The 24,610-nt window shown below is 47.5% G+C and overlaps 2 protein-coding genes across 2 annotated transcripts; both read right to left on the bottom strand.

Moving 5' to 3' along the window:
- Nucleotides 1-40: 40 nt before the first annotated feature.
- Nucleotides 41-12,565, bottom strand: naa25 (N-alpha-acetyltransferase 25, NatB auxiliary subunit). Its single transcript, XM_061802134.1, has 23 exons — nt 12,273-12,565; nt 10,917-11,002; nt 10,235-10,373; nt 10,042-10,160; nt 9,721-9,795; nt 8,864-8,971; nt 7,903-7,981; nt 7,710-7,821; nt 7,117-7,206; nt 6,829-7,001; nt 5,787-5,899; nt 5,514-5,703; nt 5,054-5,143; nt 4,644-4,924; nt 3,957-4,108; nt 3,697-3,822; nt 2,559-2,802; nt 2,340-2,463; nt 1,469-1,534; nt 1,299-1,396; nt 1,114-1,224; nt 475-615; nt 41-336 (listed from the first exon to the last, which is right to left on the bottom strand). The coding sequence occupies exons 1-23, from the start codon at nt 12,328-12,330 to the stop codon at nt 214-216; spliced, it is 2,898 nt and encodes a 965-aa protein (XP_061658118.1). The 5' UTR covers nt 12,331-12,565; the 3' UTR covers nt 41-213.
- A 2,766-nt stretch (nt 12,566-15,331) lies between these two features.
- On the bottom strand, nt 15,332-24,292 carry pitpnb (phosphatidylinositol transfer protein, beta). Its single transcript, XM_061801620.1, has 12 exons — nt 24,218-24,292; nt 22,204-22,234; nt 21,100-21,245; nt 20,906-20,997; nt 20,566-20,573; nt 19,106-19,180; nt 18,931-19,014; nt 17,505-17,582; nt 17,303-17,407; nt 17,105-17,227; nt 16,953-17,037; nt 15,332-16,158 (listed from the first exon to the last, which is right to left on the bottom strand). The coding sequence occupies exons 1-11, from the start codon at nt 24,235-24,237 to the stop codon at nt 16,990-16,992; spliced, it is 810 nt and encodes a 269-aa protein (XP_061657604.1). The 5' UTR covers nt 24,238-24,292; the 3' UTR covers nt 15,332-16,158; nt 16,953-16,989.
- Between the last annotated feature and the right edge of the window lie 318 nt (nt 24,293-24,610).

The raw sequence follows: 24,610 nt of genomic DNA, 5'->3' as shown, positions 1-24,610 counted from the left end.
CGCACGCCAACCCGACGGCGAGGGACTGCGACGAGTGGGCGGGCAACGGAAATAGTGGTTTATTGGACTCTCAGCTACTATGTACAATAATTTACTAGTTGGGCTAAAAATGAGCGCGGGAACGTCACGGCGTGAGAGGCGTACGTAGGTGCGCGTACGCCGGTGAGAAGAGCGTTCCGGAAATGCTTTCGGGAGGATCTGGCGCGGCGGCGTTCAGATCTTGAGGTTCTTCAGAGTGTCGGCTCGCTTCTTGAGCAGCTCGGCCGCCTCCTGCAGCGAGCGCAGGTGGCTGCTCTGCAGCTTGTCCAGGGCCGCCCTGGTGAACGACGACTCCTCCTGGCACGACAACAAACACCGGGAAAACCCCGAACCGACGACGTGAATGCCAGTCGGCCACTCGATCCGCCGTGGGCAAAGGTCCTGCCTTCGCTCACGTCGTCGCCACCAAAATGCGCGACGAGTGGACCGACTGACCTCTGTGGATCCTTCCAGAGACAGATCGGCCATTTTCAGCGCCGTTATTCCAACTTCCTGGCCCCGGATGTGCTCCAGGGCCCGGGCGAGGAGGTCCTGCAAGTTGGCCGTCAGTTCCTGGAAGCCGCACACCACCGCCGGCTGCGACAGAAGGTTTGTTTTTGTATACATTGGAAGTCTTGAAATGTGCAAAAGGCTGAAAAAGTTTTTTTTCAAGCAGAAGGAAAGTGCGGAGGGGGGAGGGGGCTGCCATAACAACGCAGCGACATTTAAGGCTGCTGAATGGAATTGCACAGTAATAACACCAAGACGTATTTCCAGCAATGCATTACGCAGCCAGCAGGAAAGCTATGGCCGCTTCCCTTCAGGTGGCCGCTTTAGAGCGCCTCGTTGTCAGCCGCGAGCGCGCGCGCGCGCACAACACAAAACAAAGGCGGACGAGCCGGCGGGGTAGATTTATCGATTCATTTTTATTCCCAGCGAGCGGATCGAGGCTTTGGGCCGGCGCGGCCACTTTAGAGCGCCTCCCCGTCTGCCACGAGTGCCCGCAAGACGCAAAGAGAAGGCGTGAGACCCGAGCCAACTCGGAGGGAAGTGTGTCACTTATTTCCCAAAATAAAGTAACCAAATAGCACATACCTGAGCTGCGCTTACGTCCTTTTTCTTCTTCTTCTTCTTCTGTAGGCTGGACTTGAGCGGCCGCAGGACTTTGGTGCAGTAGCCCGCGACCCACAAGACCACGCACACCGTCTGCACGGAAGCGCGACCGCCGCGTGAACAAGACGGCGGATAACAAGAACGACGACAAGATAGCGCGGCTTCACCTCCACAAAGAAGACGAGGTTTTCTAATAAGGACGGTCGGATTTTTAATTTGCCCTCTTTCAGGTCCAGCAGGTCTCCTCTGCACTTATTCAGCATTTCTGCAGCAGACAAGAAGAAGATGAAGACGACGAGGCCGGCGCACAGGAATTGTGGGTAAACGCCTCGCCCACCTTCAAGCTGAACGGCCAGCGACTTGAAGGCGTTGCACATCTGCGTTTGCAGCTCTGATGACTCGTCTGCGAGGAGGAGCCCCCCCCCCCAAAAAAAAAAAAGGTACCCAATGAAAGTTTGCTTCTTCTTTTTTTTTTTTGGGATACAAAAGTCCGATTTTGCCGCAATGCAAATCTCAAAGACATTCTAAACAAGTTTGATTCTTCTGAAATTTGCTTTGAAATTTTGGAAAATTTTGTTTCCCCTGCAGGTTCACTTCTCAACTTCATTTTTTTTTCTTAGTTCTTGAAATAAGCGATTTTGGCAAAATATTTCTCACGCTTTCCCCCCCCCCCCCCCCATAGTGTTAAATAAGTCAGATTCGACTTTTTATTAGTCCAAAAATCTGATTTATGATTTCAATCCCCCCCCCCCCCCCCACCTCCACCATCCAACCTTTTCTTCTCGAAAAATCCACTGACATTATTCCTAAAAAGTTTTTATTTTTCTTTACTCATCTTTTCTGGGGGATTTTTTTTATCCATCACATTTGATTCAAAAGTTTGCCATGTTATTGAATGACTGCTTTTGCATTGTATGGACGTAATTAAAAACTTGCTATATGCAAAAATAAACAAACGCATAAAATTGATTCTGCACATTGTGTATTTCTGCGCAGAAACTAAAGTTGCTACAGGAAGGGACCACATATTATTACTATCATACTATTATTATTATTATTATTACAGTATTGACAAACCAGCTGCCGTGTTGTTATTCATACAACAGCAGGGAACCACGTTTAAGTACGACAAGCACAAAACAAAAGATTCAGTTGATAAAAAATGTCCCGACACAAAAATCAATAACGCCGGACGAGCGGGCCCTTACCGAGTCCGACGGCGTCCAGTCGGTGGACGTGGAGCGACAGCTGCAGCGCCGCCGCTTGACACTGGCAGGCGCCGCTGGACAGGGCGGCGGCCAGGCGGCTGGCGGGCGGTCCCAGGAAGGGGTACTGTGCGTGGAAAGCGGCGAGAGCGCGTTGACGTGGGAAACCCGTCGGCTACGTCAACGCTCATTTCCCCTAATGTGTTCGGTTCGGTTCCGCACCTGCGTGCGCCTCTCGGCCAGCTGCGCGGCCGTCAGCAGGTTCTGGCTCAGCTGCGCCAGGAGGCCGCGCAGCGCCGACGACTTGTCCGCCACGCCGTTCTCGGCGCCCGCCGGGGAGTTCTGCGACGACGGTTTGTGCCCGAGCGCCGCCACCAGAGCGAGGAGGCGCAGCGTGAGGGAGCGCAACCGCAGCCAGGCCCGCTCTTCCTCCAGGGAGCGCCGCCGGTGCTCCTCGCTCAACTTCCTGTCGGGCCAGCACGGCGAGAGCTGCCGTTAACAAGCGGGCGGGCAAACGTTTGGGCTGGTTCATCTCGGTTGTTTGCATTCAACTGTTCACACTGTTCAGAAATGTTGCGCCCGTACTCGGACGCATCTTTCCTTTCGTAGAAACAAAGCAATCTGATACTTTCCATGCCTCCGGTCAGCGGTCTCACACTCGATTCGTGGCCACATTCTAGCTGAGGCTGGGCCGCACCCTCAACGCACTAATGAGAAATTTCAAAGGACGTCTTTTTAATTTTTACAGGTAAGCAAGGAAGCTGTGTGCAAAGCTACTCGCGAAACTCTCCGTGGCAACACCAACTTTTCCACGAAAAATGTTTCTCTGTTCGCATCAAGCCTGGTTGCTGTCACACCCCCGAGACCCACAACCCCACCGTGATTGGTTGGCTCGTCAGCTCCGCACGCAACACTGTAAAAGCGCCACTGGTATAAAAGTTCAGGGCCGCACTATTATTTAACTTCTATAGTAAGGTGGGGGGCCACAAAATAATCCCCTTGGGGGCAGCAATTGGCCCGCGGGCCGCACGTTCGAGACCCCTGCCTTCGGCGGTTTCGTAGCATTTTCGTTTGTGAACCATTACAGTTTTACTTGTCTAGATTGTATGTTTCAGAAAAGATTGAATCTGTTTTGTAATTCATGCACCTAATTTTTCCAATGTACACGTTCAAAGTGTTTTATTTGTCTGCATTGGTCGATCCCTAAAGCCAAAACACTTATAAACCCTTTAAGTGTTCAAACAAAAAAGGTTTCTGAGCATAACAGGTCATTAAAATGCAAGTGACACACTCCCACGTGGGCTGAAATGAACCTCTCTTTTTTTTTTTGGGGGGGGGGGGGGAAGAGTGTGTTTTGTACCGCTCGTTGGGGTCCCAGCAGGTGAACACTGTCAGGTCTCTGTTGTCCCTCATGTTGTCCCAGGGGATGTCATCCTCCTCTGCGGACAAACACATGGCCTTCACACTCTCCTCCAGACTCAACACGCTGGAAAACAATATTTTTTTTTTTTTTTGGGGGGGGGGGGGGGGAAGAGGACGACAAAAATAGTCATTACAACGGTGAGCGGAGGCCAGCGGGCGTGGCGCACGGGGGGGGGGGGGGCGGGCGAGCGGGCTCACATGTCGGCCTCCAGGAACAAGTCCAGCAGCATCCTCTCGGTGCGGACCTGCGCGAAGTGCAGCGACTGGTTGAGTCGGTTCCTGAGGGCGATGAACTCGGGGATCTTCTCGAAGGCGCCGTACTTGTACGCCTGGATGATGTACTCCGAGGTCTGCGGGGCCGAAGATTTGGATCTGTCAATGTCTTGAATGGTCCTGGAATCTCTAATGCCAATCATCGCATCAATTGTTTGAACAATCCCACAAAAATGGATTTCACATTCAGCAATGCCAAAGCGTAATACATGTTTTGTTTTGTTTTTTCCCAACTGGCAGCTATCTCGGTGCCAGCGGGATTATGCCAAAGTGTGTTGGGGAGCTTCTTGTAGACAAAACTAATGCTTTGGCGCAATCTTGTGACATCTGGGTGCCAAGGAGCTGCACTGAAATTAATTGTGGAGCGCTTCATGGAGGCAAAAATCGTGCTTTATTGACATTCTGTCATGACTTGCAGATCCGTGGCAGGGCTGGATCCCTAAAATTAATTTTGTACTAAAGTGCAGTTTCGATTCTGTATTTTTTTTTTATTTATTTTTTTTTAAGTAGATGAAGCAAATCATTTCTTCCACTTTTGACAAGTTAGTGTGAGCGAGTACTTTTTCCGCCACTAGAGGCCGAGGAAGTCAGAGAAGAGAAACGCGGACTCACATCTTTCTGGTTGGAGTGGAAAAACCTGAGAGAGAAGTTGCAGGCTTGTGACGCGGCGGCGAATTGTCCCAAGGACTGGGCGTAGCGCGTCAGGAGGAAGCCGATGGTGTCGTGCTGGACGTGCTTGGCGTCCAGGCTGGCGTAGAGGTCCACCACCGGCTCGAAGGCGCCCAGCCGGCAGTAGAGCAGCAGCAGCAGCAGCTTGAACTGAGCGTTGGACGGGCTGTTGGACAAACCTTCGTGGAGGAGGCCCAGACTCTGCCACGCCATCTCTTCGTCGCCTGAGACCCGTCGCGAGGCCACAGAGAGGGTTAGAGAGAGGGTGAGAGGGGGGGGGGTAGAGAGAGAGACAGACACAGAGAGAGACGGAGAGACAGAGAGAGAGAGAGATTGAGAGAGACCCGACTCACCGCTTTCTGTCCACAAGTCGATGTAGACGTGAGCCGCCATCAGGCAATACATGTCGGAAAACTGCAGCTCCGTTTTCAGAGCGTTCGTCCCTGTCGGAGCGGGAAAACAAACAATCTCAAATCATTTTAGGGAGAACAAATTCCTATTTTTGGAAAAAAAAAAAAAAAATTTTCTTTAAGCGAAAACTTTTTTTTTTTCCCCAACTAAATGAAGGTGTATTGACTATTTGTGGCTCGGTGCTCGTGAAGTCACACGTTCCCAAATTTGTGCGGTGGGGGGGACAATCCTCCCGTTATTTGCGGAAAGCCCCACTTAATCATGTCAATGGGGGGAGGGAATTTACAATAATAATCAGATTACATTAATTTGCTGCAGTTTGATTTTTGCACAAAGACGAATCGTCCTTTCATCTCTTGACCACGCAAACTCGTAAATTGCCAGATGCGCTTTGCAGCTCACCGAACTTGAGGCCGTGCCGGTAGTGCGCCTTGAGCTCCGCGATGAGCCTCAGCTTGGCGGCGGCGTCGAGGGCGTGATGCAGGCCCAGCGCCCGACTCAGCTGACGCACGCACAAATGCCTCTGGAGCGCTTTGGTGTCGTCCGGGAAGGCCGGGCCGGCGGGGGCGGCCTCGCTCAGCCGATTGACCAACTGGACGCAGAGAGAGCGCGAGGGACGCGATTGACGGGCGGCGCTTTAGCGAGAGACGGCGCCCCCGCGCTGCCGCCGCTCACCTGCACGTGCTGGTCCGCGGCGAGCAGGTGGAGGTAAATGTTGAGGTCCGTGACGCAGCAAGGCTTGTCGCCAAACTTGACGAAAAACTGCACCATCCGTTCTAAAGGATCTCCTGCGAATCCAAAAAGAGAAACAGAACAAGGCGAAGCAATGAGGAAACGTCGTCATCGGACACTTGGAGGACGGCATAGCTTTACGTTTCCAACCCTTCAATTTCAGTTTTTTTGCACAATGCGCAGGTTGCAAAACAAGCTCAAAAGTGACGTTTTCGGCTGCACTGAACGGCGGCATTCAAGTCCAGGACTGCGTCAACCTCACGCGGGCGAGCCGAAGTCCATCGCAGCCATCTTTGACAGCGAGGCGGGGTACACCCTGAACTGGTCGCCGGCAAGTAGAAACAACCGCCGGCACTCATATTCACACCCATGGAAATGGAGAGTCCTCAATGAACCTCGCACGCATCTTTTGGGGATGCGGGAGGAAACCGGAATTCCCAGAGAAAAGCCACGCAGGCACGGGGAGAGCAGCCCAACTCCACACAAGATTTGGCTGGATTCTAACCCGCAACCTCAGAACTGTGAGGCAGACGTGTTAACCACGCCCTCCTTTCCAGTCATTTCACAATAAGCACAAGTTTAGAAACCAGTCAACAGTTTGTCACAAAAGTTGATCTCAACATTGTACAGCATATGATAACAAGCACGTCACTTTCTCATAAAGCGCCACAGAAGGGCTAACAAACAGCAACGGTCTCAAGGTGTAATCAAAGTCGAAGTGAGACCTAGTTGAACACAAACGGTGGAGCAACACGTGTAGACAAATGTATAGGACCTCTGTGAAGGAGGAGGAATAAACTGTGTTTTTGTGGTCATTCCCAAATTATTTTCCTAATATCTATTCAGGAAATACCAATGTTGTGGCTTTTTTCCATTTTGAGTCATAGCAATTGGCAACTGGACTCCGTCATTTCTTGGATTTGATGTGTTTTTTTCTGCAAGACAAATGACGTAAGCAGCCACGCGTGTGGAGTTGCCATTTTACCGAGCTGGCTTTCTTGGGGAAGGCGGCGCTCTCGCAGCCGGCGCACGAGCTCCAGCCGCGCCAGGTAAGGACCTCGCAGCGAGCGAGCGTCTTTGCCGCCCTCGCCGGCGATGCGCTCTTCCACGAACCTCACCGCCTCCGCCACCGTGTGGTGCACGGCGCCCTCCGAGCACCTGGGCACACAGCCGGCGTTTGCGGACATAACGTGAACCCGGAAAGAGGACCGGCTGTACGTCGGAAAAGGGAGATTTTTTTTTTTTTTTTTTTTCCCCCCATTTTTGTACTCACTGTTCCCCTTTCGCCGGCGGACTCCACGACTGATCCATGAGGTGGAAGAGCGAGTCGAAATAGGACAGGTAGAACTGCCAATCGTCGGGACTGCGAGCAGAGCGGCAACAAGACGTAACCCGTGAAAAGCGTCCCACGTACGCGTGGACACGAGTGACTTTATATTCATGCAAATGAATCAATGCATTTCCCAACAGTGTCCTGTCTTCATTTGATGGACTGCTTCTAATCCATGTAAATTTGTTTTAGGTTTTTTTTTTGGTACCAAGTCGATTTTTGCCATTGCAGGCAGGGTTCAGTCCCGGGATTCATTTGAGCATTTGGACTGTTTGGTTCATGCACCGACTCGTTCTCAAACGATATCAACATTTTTCCATCCTCTGATCGGCCACTCAGCGCGAAGACACCTGCGCTCATTATCAGCATCTCTCGTCAATATGCTGCATTTTGTTTCACGATTCAAAATATTGCCGAATGTTGTTTGTGAACTGCTCCATGTAATCTGATGTCATATTCAATTTTTGTATCGTGCTGATGGCGCATTTAGAGGCGAATGACGTCCTGCGATAAAAACAACGAAAGAGGAGCCTCACTTCTTGAGCAGGAGCTTGCGGGCCAGGGCGTTGCACTCGGGCCAGCGCCGAAGTCGTCGGTACAACATCATGCACTTGCTCTCTCGACTCTGAAGCTCGCTGGTCAGTTTCTCTGCGTGCGGCGACGTCGCACAGTGAGGAGGAGGAGGAGGAGGAGACGGCGGCGGCGGCGGCGATTCTTGGCAATATTTACCTCCCAGCGGACCCCTGATCACTTCCAGAGCCTCCTCGCATTTTCCCAGGCGCTCGAGGATCATAAAGTAGAGCTGAACCTGCCGTCGCACAACAACAACAACAACAACTTCAACATGGAAGGACGAAAACACAAATGGGACAAAGGTGTAGCGCCGCCTACAGGACGAAAAGAGCTGCTGCACTTCAATCAAGTACAACGGTCCAAAGCTTCGTTTTGTTTGCCCGCTCAAAAAGTCAAAGCAACTAATTAGAGACATGCACCGAACGCACGCGCGCGCACACACACACACACAAAGTGAAACATTGCATGATTTTTTGCGTGTGCAATTTTGATGGTTAGGGCTAAACGCAAAATAAATAAATAAATAAATAAAAAAGGTATAAAAACACATCACAGTTAAGAAAGCTGTGTAATGTCGAAATTAGTCAGCAATTTGCCCTCGGGAACGTGTTTTCCCAATCAAATTTCACTAATTATGTATGATAAGTCTATTAAAATAAACGGACTTTCCAACCATATTGTCAATTATTGAGATGTACCTTTTCAAGATATTGGCGCATGTTACATTTAATGGTCTACGATGGCAAATTCTTCTGGCGATTAATCGTCACGCTCGCCACAACTTTCATGGACGTATCGAACTTTTTGGTGGGAAAGTGTGTGCGACTCTCTGTTGTCACTCTTTGCCCTTACGTGCATCAATATTTCACTTTGGTGTGTGCTGCATTTCCATGACAATTTGCGATTTCTTTTGCAACGATCCATAGCAAATTTCAACTTTTCTTTCGGGGTCCAAATGTTGCACTCATATGACCAAATATGAAAAAGATTGCAGCTAATTGGGAAACTTGGAAGCATACAAAAATCTCGATCAGGTGAACAATTAAGATTCAGGCTGTGGTTGCGGTCGACCGATCCAGAACCAGAATCCTCTTTAATGTCCCCGAGGCCGTCTCACCTCTGCCTCCGCTTCAATTTTGTCTTCCTTGACCATCTTCTCCACCATGCGTTCCGCCAGGGGCAGGAACATGGTTTGGGATAGTTTTTCATCCTGGGCTGAGATGGCCTGAAACAACCAAACAAAGAAATGACGACGGCACAATCAACCTGCGCGAGCTCAGGAAACCAAATGACAACGCATTTTGTTTAAAACGTGCAAATCTATATTGAGACACAGGATCTGTGTTGCCAAACTTCATTTTCCACACAAACCGGTTCAAAGTTCTGTTCACCGGTCCAAAAACTCGACATAGTTTGGATTTTTTTTTTTTTTTCCTTCTTCTTCCCAATATGTCGTGGACGTGACGTGAACCAATCCAAATATTGCCATTTCATTTCCCCATCGCTGCCGCTCACTCGGTCCACACGAGTAGCCCACAATCTCAAAAACAAAAACAAAAAAAAACAAAAAAAAAAACGTGTCGCTTCCAAGTCGTTTTCCAATGAGGAATTAAAAACAAAAATGGGACTTTTGTCCTTAATGTGCAAATAAAATCACGCAGCACAGCATGACAGGAACGAAGGTGAAAGGACATTAATATCGCTCAGTGCTGGCTGACTGTTAACAAAATATCAACTCTGATGTTAGAAGAAAAATAATAATAATAGCGCGGGGCGATTGTACAATGTTTTAACAATTGTCATCATTTTTAAAACGATGTACTGTATTACAGAAGAACAGATTTTAACGCAGCGGTTTCGTTTCGAAATAGCAAACGCAGCACGTGCAACGTTCTTTCCCGCGTCCTCCATACAAGGAAATAAGTACAGCAAAATATCGCGCGGCCCGTCAGCACGTTACCAAAAAACACGTACCTGCATGACCAGACTCATGACGGACCAGAAGTAATACGGATTCTTGGGGACGATTTTGTACAAGGCCATCCCCGCCTGAAGAGAGGAAAGAAGAAGTCGTCGAAGGTTTAGAATTACCATAAAAGTTGAGAGCGTACCCCGCCGCTCATCCAGAGTCAGTCGGAAAATGGCTGGCTGGCTGGCTGGCTCGTGTTTGGCATCAAATGTTGGCATGAAGCTTCCCGCCTTTCATCACACAAAATGTAGCACTTTGCCACAAAGCTACTAGTGCCTCCTTTCTTGGTCGCGCGTATGCACGGGCGTGCGTGAACACTTCTTTACCTGCTGCATCTTCTTGTACTCGCCAACGCGGGCGTACGCCATGAAGAGGTGAGAGTGGTACTCCTCGCTGAGCGGGACCTTCTTCACCGCCGCCTCGTACAGTTTGGTCACCAACTCGGCTGCAAACGACATCCGGGTCGACTGAGACGCGTGCACGATCGCGCCGGCGTCGCCGCCCGCGTGCTGTACTCACGCCGATGCATCTCCCTGTAGAGGATGGTGAGCGCTTGTAAGGAGTTGTCGTCCGTGGGCTCCAGCGAGGTCACCTCCTGGGCCAGGGTGAAGGCTTCGTCCTGCTTGCCCGTCCGCTGGAGGCCGATGGCCTTCAGCACCTGGAACGGGGGAGGAAAGGGAGAAACGGGAGGAAGTCAAAGGGGGGAGAGGGTGAGGATGAAGAAGGACAAGGACGAAGAGGAGAACAGAGGAAGAGTACAAGGAAGAAGCGGGCAAAAAACAAAGCCGCTGGGGATGTCATCATACTCTCAGGCTCAGAAAAAGAAACGTAAAATTACACAAAGTCTGCAAAAGTGAGCGAAATTTCAGGAAGACCCGAAATGGCACTGCAACCTTTTCTTGGTCGACAAAATCTGATCGTTTGGCAGCTGCTTTTTCTGCTCATTTTTGCTGTTGCCCACCAAAGAGCTTGAAAGGCCAAATCCACAACATTTCACGCTGGATTTTTAAGCCCGTCTTTCTGCCTCCGTTGTGAATTTTGTCATTCCGGAACAGAAAGTTGCGCAAAAGGTATTCAAGCACTGAAGTTCACATGCAAAGGTTTCAGTTGCGCTCCCCTCGAGAAGTGATCTGAGCATTATGATTATATTTTCCTAAAGCCAGAATGGGTCTCAGTGGACAGCGCAAGGAGGTCACAGTACCTTGGCGCAGTGCAAGTCTTTGTGCTTCTTCAGCAGCTTGTCCGCCTGCTGGACGGCCATCTTGTTGTTGCCATTGTCCAGGTAGTCTTGGGGGGGAAAAAAAAAAAAAGAACAAATCGATTCCAGTCAAACAAAAGTCTTGGAATTTTGACACACCTCGGAGAAGTGTGGGGAAACAACGCAGCGACGTTTTTAATTGAAAAAGCAATTCATGTTCACTGAACGGCTCCGTTATTTGGGAATATTTAAGCAATTTCAATTGCACAGCGTGCATGTATTGTAGACGCATGCATTTCAGCCCGTGTGGGACAGCTGCCTGCCAAAATTAACCGCAGCAGACAGCGATTGTGTCACGTCTCTCCCCTCCGGGAAACAAACTTTTGTCGAGCTAGACTTGTTGTCAGCATCTCATCTGCCTGTCACTCAAGAAGCAAGCCCAAATAGAAGCTTTGGCAACCAACAGGGGTGTGTAGACTTTTGAAATCCACCGCATTTTTTGCAGTTCTACGAACGTTCAAGCAAGTTAATGCTGCTGAGGTTTAAAAAAAAAAAAAAAAAAGCAGAGCATAAGAAATACAGCAAACCCCAGAAGAAAAAAACGAAAGAGTTCATTTGGATGTCATTTTCTTTTCCTAAAAATGCAAGTGAATCGAAAGAGACGTCGGAAATGCAAAAGATAGAGATAGCACATTAAGCCCATATTTTCCAGAACCGGTCCACATGGTTACATGTAAATATTGTTGCAATTTCCAAATCTGAAGATGTGTGACAGCTCCACGCTAGCTAGCCGGCGTAGTGTGAAGCATTGTCCCGCGGAATGCTAACTGCTAGCTAACCCAACACCGAGAGGCTCAACTACCGACACGGGAGCGACAAAACCCACAATATGGGCGCGACCACAGAGGCTTAACTTCAACGACAGACATCCGACGGTGAACGACCGGCAAAAAAAAAAAAAAAAAACGAACAACTTTAGTGGGGTGGGGGGGGGGGGAGACTGCGAGTCAATGAACGACGTGCTAGCCGACATGTTAGCGTCTGAAGTGGCTGTCACAGATAGCGAGACATAACCAGACACTGCATAAAAACACACTGGACTCGTGTGTGCTTGCTTTTGTTTTGTACTTGACGTCTCACAATCGAAAATGGAACCGGAGCGCACGGGCTGCGGCTGCGGGGGGGGACAAGCCCGGGGAAGGTGCACTGTCATAGGGCGCAGCGGGGCAGCTGAGCCCGCGGTCGCCGACGGAGGGGCCGCGACGAGGCTGCCCCACTGGCTGGCTCCGACCGAGTCACGTTGAACGTTCCAGCGTCGCCTTCGTGCGCGTCCGAACGCGGCGGGCGGCCGGAGCTCACCGTATATGGGTCTGAGTCTCCGGTCGTTGGGGTCCTGCACATGGCCTCTCGCCGCCATGGTGGTTTAGTTTACCTGCTGCCGAGGAAGTATCAGCGCATGCGCGCGAAACTTCCCGTTGAACACGTGTTACGTTGGACACTTCCCCGACGAACATTTACAAGCTAAGTTACAACATCTGCTGACATGTGAGGTTGGATGATTTTTAGCCCTAACAGTGTAGGATTTTCATTTTCTGGCGTTTCTTTCGGCCGCACCGCTTCTGGTATGCGTCTGTGGAGGCTACATTTTTTTTTTTTTGTCCAATCAGATTTCAGATTCCACGTGTTGCCAAATCGCTGTAATCTGCCCGGAGATTGATGTCAACATGGAGCAGAGGTGTCAAACTCAAGGCACGGGGGCGACATCCGGCCCGCCACAGCTTTCTGTGCTCAGATGATATATTCCTTCCACTGCGAGGAAATCAACGCGAATTGATGGATGCTGATGTTGTGAGCCATGTTGAGGTCAGACGGATGTTTCATCTCATTTCAAATTCAAGAGCTGGATCTTTGGAAACGACCGCGTCATCCTTTTTCCATCCTGTGATTGTTTTGTCATGAGAGGAATTGTTTGCTCGATGTTTTGTGCATGTTGGAAACTTTTGACCCAGGGTATGTGCACCCAAGGTGCGCATATTTTGAGAAAAGAGAGATGAGTCATGCACTTAGCCCGTTTTATCATGAGGAATTGTTGAATACTCGATTTAAAATGTTAATTTCAGAAGGACATTTTGGCAAAATGAACTTTCACCCCAAAAAATAAGCACTTATGTCCGTGAGCTGTAAAGATTTTTGTTATATGTTCAGGACCAGAACCAGACTCTTAACACCAATAGGGACAAAACTATGTGATCATTTTCTAATACAAGTGTAATTCTTTTTGTTTCCCATAGTTTAATGGTAAACTTCAACTGGCAGTGGCAGTAAACAGTTTGAGGCCTGTAAACCTCCAAACTCCTGCTTGGCACGAAAAAAAAAAAAAAAAAAAAAAAATAGGTATGTGGAGAAAAAGCACATGCCAGTCTTTTTTTTTTTTTTTTCTATAAGCAAAGAATTGGAAAAATGAAAATTGTATTTTTGTTAAATGTCAATGCTGCATCACACATTTCTTATTGAGCATCTGATCATATACAATTAAAAAAAAAAAAAAAAAAAAACAGCACAAGAGTTCTCATTTGTTGAAATTTATTAGATATTCTGCTGTGTTCCATTGTCCAGACCTTCAGTCACAGCTTGACAACTGTGGGGAAAAAAAAAACAAATCCAAAAAAATTATACATTCACTACTGACACCCCTGAATGTTGCTTTTGCGACCCAGTCCTTTCCATCACTGGAAATAAAAACCTGTTTTGTTTTAACCGATGCTTGAAAGAAAACGTCCCCTCGGCTTCTCGTCCTCCCCTCGGTCGAACCGCGGCCGGCGTTCTCAAAAGGATTTCCCTTTAGCGAACACAAACCAAATCAAAACGAAGACAGAACAGAGGGAAGCGGCTGAGGAAACGTCGACACGTCGTCGTCATCGTTGCCGTGTGAGGTTTGAACGGGTTGAAAAAGGAAAAACACCCTGCATTTTTTTTTTTTTTTTTCTTGGTAATGCACCCATCGCGTGAAGGCGGCACACGTGAAAAATCCATTGAGCACGTTATTCCCTAGCCTCAATACTCAACTTTACGTTCATGTACTCGTACCAACTTTGCCCTCACGAGTAGTGCAACTTTGGCGTACGTGCCGGGGAACTAAATGACACCAGTAAGGCAAAACTACGCATGAATCAATGCTGTATCCACGTCCTGCTTAATGTTGTAATAGTACCCCAAACTAGCACTAGCAGTGGTGGGGGGGGGGGGGGGGGAAGACTACTCGTCTGACTCGTGAGGACATTGAGAATACTAGTACATGAACCTGATGCTGGACATCCAGGATATGGAATAAAGTCAGTTTCCACAGTACACTTCGATGACAGTTGGAGCAACACACGCGATTATCAGATGACAAAGAAACAAGACCCTGGCGCTAGTTTCTTTTGTCAGGCCTCGCGCGCGCGCGGGTTAGCTATGTTAGTGATACGCTCTGAAACCACACATGAAAATGCTACCGTCTGAAAAGTACACTTATGACAAACAGCACGACTTCAAAAGGTTTTTAGCCGGTTAGCCAGCGACGGTCGCTCGTTAAAACGCAGCCGCGCGCGTCGCTACGTCCATCTGCGGCGTGGAGCTCGACGCGCACGCTGCTCGAGCTCATTCGTCCCGGAGAGTTCGGCCATTCCAACAGTGTCCGAGGATTCATTTCTAGAAGTGCCCGCGGATGGCGGCGTTGCGTCACTTGTGAAATGTGAGATCGGCACAACTTTTGCGTAGAAGACGACGATTAGGCAAAGAATCTCAGCTGGTCACGTTTATGACTCAGAGAAACGCCAACGTTGGAAGTCAAGTTTTGGCACCTTACACTCAAGCGTATGTCGAAGTACGTGTGTGTCATCTTAGGGAGAAGTGCTTGAATTGTGGTAAAGCCAGTGAGTGTACAATAACGTAAAACAAACCAAAAAAAAAAAAAAGAAAAGTAATAAATAAAACGACATTCAACTCTAGTCATGCGGCAAGTTGGGTGCTGGGCGTGCTGCGTTGCTCGGATACCGTAAAGCCTCGATTACAGTACGGGTTACGTTCCAGAAAAAGCACAGAAAATGAATTCCCCAAAGTATCCACTAATCATTTTATTATATAGAACTTTGATATTTACATTTCAACAATTTGCTAACTGCACTTAAGGTGCAGGTGTTTTATTTGTCCACTTGAGGTCGCCATTTATGGTATCTCCGAATAAATGATACCGTACTGCCATGAAAAGTTTTTGTTTTCTTGTTTTTTTGAAGTGGCACAAAAGCAAGCATTAGCGTTAAAGTCGCCGTTGCGCTCGACGGGTTTTCTTAACCCACAAAAAACTTTTCTTCGGAATCCTTTTGGTGAAACCAATCCACGTTCTAATGCCGACGATAAAAAAAAAACGAAATACTGTGTAACGTTTTGAATAGTCGCATTTATTTGTAATGTGCCGCTTGCAAGTGCGCTCGAGGAAGGGAAGTGTGCCAACCGCGAGTAAACATTTGAGCACACTGTCGGACTTTTTTGGGTGCCAACTCGGCTCGAACGGGCCTCGACTTGAAAAATCGACCGATGCAACAGGGGAATACTTGCGAGAAAGTAACGGTGCAGTTACCCACCGTCCCAGGACACTGATGGAAATAAAACCGTGCGCGTGACATCATTCGCACGGCCGGCGATGGACCCCGGGGGGGGGGGGGGGGACGGACGCTAAGACAGGAGAGCAAGGGGGGAGGGGGTCTTTCAACAACACGGACAAATACTGTGTTGTAGTACACACAAACACGGAGAACAACAACAATGGGGGGGGGGGGGGGGTCGGAATAAAACTGGTCCAACGGCTGCGCGAGGACCTCGTCGACGTCTAAAAACCACATTCGTCTCCAAATGGTCAATTGAAAAGGCTCCAACGCCAGAGTAAAAACGAAGCCCGTCCGTCGGAACCGCCATCATTTACATTACAGGCAAATTACATCTGTGCAAAGAGGAGGGTTTTTTTTTTTTTTTTTTTTGGTCTTTGTGAACGTGGATATAGAATTAAGATATATGCAAAACCAGTTGTTGTTGTTGTTGGAGTGGAGCAGAGGAGGGAGGGGGTCTGTACAGTAGCGGGGAAACCGGGGCCACTTCCCCTCCCGGTGGTGGGCGTGTCTCCGATGACATCGTCAAGAGAGGGTCAGGGTGGTTTGGCTCATTGCTCGTGAGCGGCACTGGTGCCTCGAATCGGACCGGTTTTACGCAGCTGAAATGGGAAAAAGAAAAAAATGAATGAAAATAGATACACGACAGATTTCAGGCGGGACAAATATGTGGTGAAATGTACAAAGCGGCAATCGGTGACAGAGAAGGCACGACAAACGACAAGTGGTGACAAATGCAACCAGTTCGGTCAAAGCGGCACCTAAAGGAAGGCAAATGAAAGTTCTGCGAAGGGGCAATCGGGCCAATTTTGGTTCAACGTGGCCCCTTCGCGACCGAGGACGTCCGACGCCAGAATATTTTAGGTTCTATGAAACTATCCCTCGGTCGGAGTTGTCCCATAATAAACGGGGTCCAAAATGGGTCGGGGCCAACAACCGCAAATGTTGACTACATTCAATACTTACGCCCCAAATTTTTAAAAGTGCGCGGGAAAAGCCGTCTACTTAACTGTACATTTCAGACGAACGGAACACAGCCGCGCGACTGACGAACGAGAGGCGGGAATCAAAAGAAGGGCCCGACTCGATGTCGTTTTTTGGTCTTTTCTGACAAACACGGAAATGTCCTTTCTCTCCGTTTTTGGGTGATCACGCGAGATTGCCTCGAGGTTGTAAACACAGCAAATGTTAACATGCTAGCAATACAACCGTGACCTGGACCAAAAAAAAAAAAAAAAAAAAAAAAAAAGGGGGGGGGGGGGGGGAAACGAACGTGAAACCCAGCAGGATGCGAACGATGACGAAGAGGCGGTAGAAGCGCAATGAAGGACAGACAAAGAGCACGGCGCTCTCCATGCAGGCGGCGGCCGGCGCGTCGTCTCCGCGCGTGACTTACTCAGCCCGCCTCTAGAGTTTGACTACAGCGACGGCGTCTACTCGTCTGTCGCAGAGGTGCCTCGCACGTCGCCCTTCTGGCGCATCTAACGTGACATTGCAAGGTTAACGCCGGGACCTTCTGGCGGGGGAGCGGCGGGAGGCGTTCTTTACCTCCTCCAGTTCTCTTTGGGTCTCCTCCTCCATGCGTCTGATGTCCTCCATGGTCAGACCCACCCACTTGTCCACCCAGCAGAAGAGCTGGCGGTGGAAGTTGGTGAAGATGCGCTTCTCTTGCTGTGGACACAAAAGCAGGGAGGAAGTGCAAGTGGAAGGAAGCGCAAGCTCAAGATGCCCAGATCTGGCCTTTACCCTGTGGATGAAGTTCTCCACTCTGGTCTGGAAGCCCCACCACCGGAACTTGACGGAGACCAGCTTGTACGCGCACATGTACGGACAGTCCGTCTTCAGCTCGTTCTGCGCGCCGCCGCACAACAAACGGCGTCAACGACAAAAAGGACAAAAAACAAAACAAAAAAAAAAAACCTCAGCATCTGCTGGCCGTGCGGCTTGCCTTCCACTCGGGGCCGAGGGGGCCTCTTCCGGTTTTGACGGAGCGGAACAGGGAGGGGTCTTCCTCCGCTTTGTAGTCCTGCAAGGAAAGACCATCAAATGCTGACTTGATATGCAAACAAACAAAAAAAAAAAAAACAAAAAAACGTTTCTATTACGCACGGCAGCATACATCTCCAGGACTTGTAGTCACGTCGTCCACGGCACAAATCGAAAGTTTTAACTGGGCCTCATTTTTTACATTGCCAAAATCAAAATCTGCCATTTGAACGACGACGTGTAGACCTCGCCTCGCCACTATGCCTTGAGAAAAAAAAAAATTGCCAACGCAACAGAGAGGCTCAAATGGGTTCTTTGTTGTTGATGCCGTTTTAATCCGGCAGGTCAGCGCCGGGAAGGCGTGTGGAGCGCCTGCAGCAGATGGAGCAGGCGCTTAAGTCGCACCTCCCGGCTTCAGCCAGTTAAGTCATTACTGGGCTCAAACTCGTGTGACAAACTACAGCTCCAAAAGGCGTGTGTGTGTGTGTGTGGGGGGGGGGGGGGGTCCCCCCATATGGCCCCAAAACCTCCACAACCAGCGGAAAGGTGATGTAAGCGGCACAATGTCAGGGGCCTTAGAAGGGAGCCCGGAAGGGCTTTTCTTTTATGAACAGCGCCCGCCACCAGTACACGTCTATATGACATTATACATAAATGATGATCAAATCCTTATGAACATTCAAGTAGAAAAGACAGATTATAGCGCAATCCAAAATAAAAAAAAGAAACCAAAGTGCATCAATTTCCCTGAAAGATAAAAACATAAAAAAAAAAGCGCAAATACTCAAAAAGCAAAAAAAAATAAAATAAAATGCAAGCTACACTGCCATCTACTGCTGTGGATCTGCAATTACACGTCATTCGAGTACGCCAAATCACCCCCCCACTATGTGAGGAGCACCGCTTCAAAGGGGGAAAACCACGATTGCAGTTTTAATATTCATAAATTTCCCACCAATATATATATATATATATATCCATACATGATTGCAAACCCCCCCCCCCCAATAGAAAATATATACTTCATTCTAGCAATACTCAAACTTTCTTCTCTGCAAAAAAATCCTGTAATGACAACTTTTTCCTCTGACTATTTTTGGGGTGGTTTTACTGGAATCTCGTCTCTTAACTATCTTCAATGATGTTTTACTTAAAGAGAGTTATATTTCATTTTTTTTTTTATTACGGCACGGCACTTTGTTTCAGGTGCAGTTGCTTTATCCGTAAAATTGAGTTGAGCAATAAAACAAAGAAAATCAACATAAATTTGGTTCTCAAGATGATGACTTTTCTTGTAAATTTGAGATGTTAATTTCGGTGTTCCTGTTGAAAATAAAAAATTAAAAAAAAAAAAAAAAAAAAAGAGTCGGCATGTGTTGAGGACTCACCCCCGGCGCCACTTCCTCTTTGTTGGCGATGTCGATAGGAACCACCTCCACGGTTCTCCACGTGGGCTCGTCCAGGTCGTGCACCTGCCACGCACGACAGCCAAGTTGGAATCATGGGAAATGTGGGAGCGCGCGTTTCGGCGGGCGTCTGAAGGCCTCCGCGGGCTCGACTCACGTTTTCGACCGTTCCAAAGTCGGGCTTGTGCCACGTCTCGATCTTGATCTCAAAGTCGTCCTTCATGTATTCGTTCTGCGGGGCAGGAGAGGAACGAACGTGAGTTTTGCCTTGCCAGATGTCGGCGTCGACGCAGCGTTCATCCCAAACGTCCCGACAATCAAGTCGGCGTTTTGTGACGAGAAAAACTTTGCAATCCTACCAGAATGAGGCCGGCCGTACGTTGCAGGAGATTTTATTATTACTTTTTCATTCCTATTTTTAGAAAATAAACTTACTTTTTGAGCATCCTCCCCACCAAAAATTATATGTTATCCGAAAAAAAAGAAAAAAAAAACAATTATTTTTTTAGAGACAACAATGATAATAGAAGGAGGGTGGTCATCTTGGGAGAATATCAGTCAATCCTTTTACTAAGAAAATGTATTTTTTGACCAAAAAAATTAACTGGAAACTATCTTTTTTTTTTTTTTTTTCCAAACACAAAAGTAATCTGAGGTGAATAGTCATTTTTGAGGGAAAAAAAAGTCATTTGAGGATATGTACGCCGACTAATTTGCTGAGAAAATCCTACACGTTGAGTAGAAAAAGAAAAAAAATCTGGCAAAAATCCCATTTTTTGAGAAATCATAATTACATTCTTATGAAAAGGGTCTTGATTTTAGCAGCATCTGTTTAGATAAGTCAAATTCAATGTTATGAGGATAAGGTCATGTTCTGAAAATGTTCTTTTCCTAATCCAACGAGAACAGTCATACTTTTTCAGAAAAAAAAATTTGCAATCCGATTATTCAAGAATAAATTTGAAAGAAAATCTGATTTTTACGCCTTCAAAAATAAAGCTGCAAAAATAAATCTAATCAGATGACAGTCATTTTGATGGCAAAACGAGACAGGAATAAAGTTCAATATTTTAGATGCGCAGTCTTATTTTGAAAGAATATAAAAGTAAGTTTCTTTCGGCCTGTCCCTTTCGGGGTCGCCACAGCGTGTCATCTCAGATGAACGCACCTATATGTTTGGCACAATTTTTACGCCGGATGCCCTTCCTGACGCAAGCCTTCTCAGGGAGTGGAGGCCCCAGTGGGATACGAACCCACAACCCCTGGTTTATCAAACCAGTGCTCTAACCAATATGAAAAGCCCTATTTTCATGAGCATAGGTCATAAACTGATAACAACTTGTAATTTAACGAGCCAAGAATAAAGTCCTCTTTTACGAGAGCGCAGTCGTATTTTTTGTGCGTGCGTATAGAATAAATGTGACGTCAGCAGGCAGAAATCAGCGCCGACAGGTGTCGCCGATCTAAGCCGAGCGATTCGCCGTGAACGGAGGCCGGGATTTATCGCTCAATCCAATTATGCAATAAGACGTTTTAGAGAGCCGCCGCCGCCGCCGCCTCGCTTCCGACCGCCGCGGCCCCAAAACGCTCGTCGCGAGGGACGAGGATGACGCTCACCGTCACAACTGCAGCGGGAGAAAAAGCACAACAAAAGAGCCGTTAGTCTCGTCACTGAGCACGTTCAAAAGACACAAACATGCATTTTATACGACACTTGATGCCCGTTTTCAAATGCAGAATTTATTGCCTATAAAGTACAAAAGTCCCTGAAGAATTTGGAACCCAACAAAAGTTGCCATTTGCTACATGAAGAACGTATAGCCAGTGCGCTTCCCTGCCGCGGGAGCAATAATGTCTTATCTGGACAATTGAAAACGTTAAAACGATGCCCCCCCCCCCCCCCCAGACGCAGTCTAACACAATTCAATTACATCATCGCGTGCGTCAGCTGACTTACCCGTGCGACAGTAGGGATAAGCGTTCCAAGCCTTTTCGTGAAAAACAAACGCCGTCTCCGGCGCGAGCATCCTCACGTATCCTGGGACTTTACTGCGGGAGGGGGGGCGAGAGACAAAGACCCCGGTGAGCGTGACGTCGGCCCCCTCGGGGGGGGGGTGAGAAGTGCAAAAAAAAAAAAAAAAAAAAAAAGACCTCTTGAGGTGGTAGATTTTGTGCGTGAACTGCCCCTTCTCGCCGTCCTCCTCGTAGGGCTCGTTCTTGAGGACCTCGATGCCCTCGCCGCCGCCCGTCTCATTCTTGCTGGCCTCGGCCACCGAGTACAGTTGGCCCACTTGATACTGGCGGAGGAATGCGCAAAAGGCAGCTCGGCTTTTGCTTCCATTTGTCCGGAAAGAATTTCATTTTCAAAATGCTTCCCTGATTGACCTCTCAAGTCTCCGTAAATTGTCACCGATCCCGTTTGTGCCCAAAGAACCGAATCCTTCCTAGTTGACCTCCAAAAATGGAGAATTTCCAGGGTCGGATTAACCTGAAAACTTTTGATGTACAAATTGGAAATGTTTCCTTTTTAATAGGACTTAACATGAATAGGTTTATAAAAACTTATGCCATTCATGGTAAATAAGATCATTTTCCAAACGTGCGCCGCGCTGCATTGAATCAACGATTTTGTGGGTCAAATAGATTCCCCCCCCAGGAATAATCATGGGAATTATTAAAGTACAAATGTGCTATGGTAAATCTACCCCTGGCCTTATATTTTCATTTTTGCTATTAGACATTTTTTTTTTTTTTTTTTTACTTTTAAACTACATTTTGGGGTGAGTCAAACTGACCCCGAAAAATCTACATTCTATATTTTGGAACATCTATAATTAAAAAAATGTTCACATTAAAACTTAGTCCGCTGCCCCAATTTTTGTGCTCCAGTTTGATGATGAAATCTTTCAATTATTTTTGGCGATCAAACATCCAGCGGGTCACACCGACTCACTCGACAATCATAACAGCGTGGTCACTGGAAGCATAAATAAATTTGAATTATTATTATTATTTTTATTTATTTATTTATTTAAATGGCACAAGTTCCTCCTTTCGCACAACCAAAACCAATGTCAGTGTTTCGTGTGGTAGTTTGACTCCGTTAGGCATCTGCCGTGCTCTTTTGGTCTTTCGGGAATTAGTCAGCACGGAAACAAGATGAAAACGTGACGCTATTGACTGGACGAAATCCAACCGACCAGACAATTGAACATTTCCCCGTCTTTCTCGAATGCAACGGAACTTGACACTCACCTCTTCGACAGAAATGGGCAACACCACACGGCTGCAGACACAAAACAAAAAGTGGGCCGTTATTGTAATGCTCGCAATTCAAATGATGCATAGCATGAAAAACAAAATAAATCCATCTCAACTCATCCTAAACAAAGGACGCGCACACAAAGCATCTTCAAACTACTTTCACTGATTTACTTCACATTTCTACACCAAATTATGGACGTGGAGCCAATAAGATGCCGGACAACAGCCGCACCATAAATATTCTCAGATCTTATGCCACTCAAATATGCAGTCCTTATTGTGTAATATGCACGTGAACATTTTCCATGACGAGTCAACTAATCTTATATGCACGATTGGGAATTTGTTTAAAGCTCTCAGTATATTTAACAAAAGGTGTCAAACTCAAGGCCCATGGGCCGCATCAGAGGCGCCACACCATTTTAGGTGGCCCAACAAAGAAAACCATTTGTACCAAATGTTTTTTTTTTTGTAACCAAAACTTTTTACAGTCACTGGAACAAATTATCCTTGCCTTCTGATTTCAGCACAAATGATCCATCAATTTGTCGTACTATAATGAGGTGGTGAAACATTGATATGGTTTGACAGTCGAAACAGCCCCGAGGAAAAAGTGGAGCAACACGCCGGCCCGCGACTTCCAACACCCGAGAATGAGCAACAAAACAGCATCTGACTGTGACACCGATTAGTGACCATTTTGTGCACGGAGCCTCCGTTTGCCAACACACTTTCCACAAAAGTAAGGTCACTTTGCCAGAGATGAAGAGATTTTCATACAATTAAAATTATATAGATGGGTTTCCAATTACGCCATCTTGTGTGTCGTAGAGGTCAAAGATCGCAGGTGATATGTGAAGCGTGAAGTTTTTTTCTATCGCTAGCTTATCCGATTGGTCCACGGGTGGCGGTGACCCACAAGATGGTGAAATTGGAAACCTGTCCATTGGAAAATTGTGCGTTTCGTGTCGCATGTTGTAACCATATATTGCATTTAAAAAGGCCATTTTTTTTTCCAGCCAAACGCTACACAGCACAAATGTCTGTCGTGTCTTTAGCTAGCGCAATAAACTAGATGACAGAGTTTTACCCTGACTGCGACATTGACAAAACTGCCATCTACAATTTTAAGAACAGAGCCTTTGTTTGGAAACTCAGGTCGTACAAAAGGAAGTCACTTCATTTGAGTGGCAAATTTTGATTGCGGTTCCAACTACATTCGTGACATTTGTTTTGGCAAGGAGCAAGCGTGCATTGCATTAGATTCAGCTACTAGAAATAGCTCAAATCTCTGCGCCACGACTCCCAATGATTAGCTAGTTAATCATCGAGTTAGTTGCATGTCGTGTCAGTAGTTCAAACGCTGGGCCGTGCTATTAATCGCCACAGAGTAGCAGGCCAATTGCCGCGTCCTCCGTGAGCAAATGTCCTTAGCAAAAGCGTCGGCGGGCATTCCCGTACTTGTTTCGGGTCGTTGACGGACGGAACGACGTCTGCGTTGGGGGGGTTGCGAGGGAAGTGCTCCGCTGCTAGCCTAGCCTGCTAAATCCGATGTAGCCTTAATCTGTACCTCAAAAGCTTAACATTACGCCACTTTGGGGCTATAACGGGATACTAACTGAACAATGCGAGGTTAGCACGCCTACGCGTCAATGCTAAACACTTAAATGTCGGGCCGTGTGCGTGTTTTTCCCCCCTTTCTCTACGGGACTCTTATTGAATAGGAGGCTAATTAGCCCCCAAAGTAGCTAGCAATAGCGTTCCGGCGCTAGCAACGCCTAAAAAAAAAAAAAAGAAAAAAGAAAAAAAGAAAAAAGACCGGTATCCCGTTATCCAGTCCGCTTGTAAACGGCCCTTTTTTTTCAGCATTCGGGCTCGGGAAACGCAAGGAAACACGCCGCGTCCTCGCCTCTCGCTAATAAGCCCCGAAATGGATGAAAATGCGCCAAAGCAACGATTAGAAGGGGATAAAAAAAAAAAGTCCCAAGACGTCAGTCAGACTCACTATTCCTTGATGAGCACCATCTTCGTCCGCCGGGTTGCGCCTGCGCAGTGGCGGCGACACCACAAGCCGCTGTCAACAAGTTGGCCCCGCCCTCCGAAAGACATCCGATTGGCTGAGCGAGCGGCGCAGTCGCGACTTTTAAACCAATCAATCGCGAGCCTCCACTCTCACGTCAGAAAAATCGACGTGGAAAATGTGCACGTTTTGAAAATTTCACGAGCCACTTGTAAATTAACTATGTCTAAGTACATAAAATTCACAAATGACTAACTAATAAATTACTGGTGCCAGTTCTAAAACATCTATCATTACCTTTAGCCAAACGATCAATCATTAGTAATAAAATAATAAGAAGAAAAATGAACAGTTGTCAACTTACAGGAAATTGTTTTT

Source organism: Syngnathoides biaculeatus, chromosome 17, assembly GCF_019802595.1.
Source record: "Syngnathoides biaculeatus isolate LvHL_M chromosome 17, ASM1980259v1, whole genome shotgun sequence".
Lineage (NCBI taxonomy): Eukaryota > Metazoa > Chordata > Actinopteri > Syngnathiformes > Syngnathidae > Syngnathoides > Syngnathoides biaculeatus.
The sequence above is the reverse complement of the archived record's forward strand: the minus strand, read 5'-3'. Positions and strand labels throughout refer to the sequence as shown.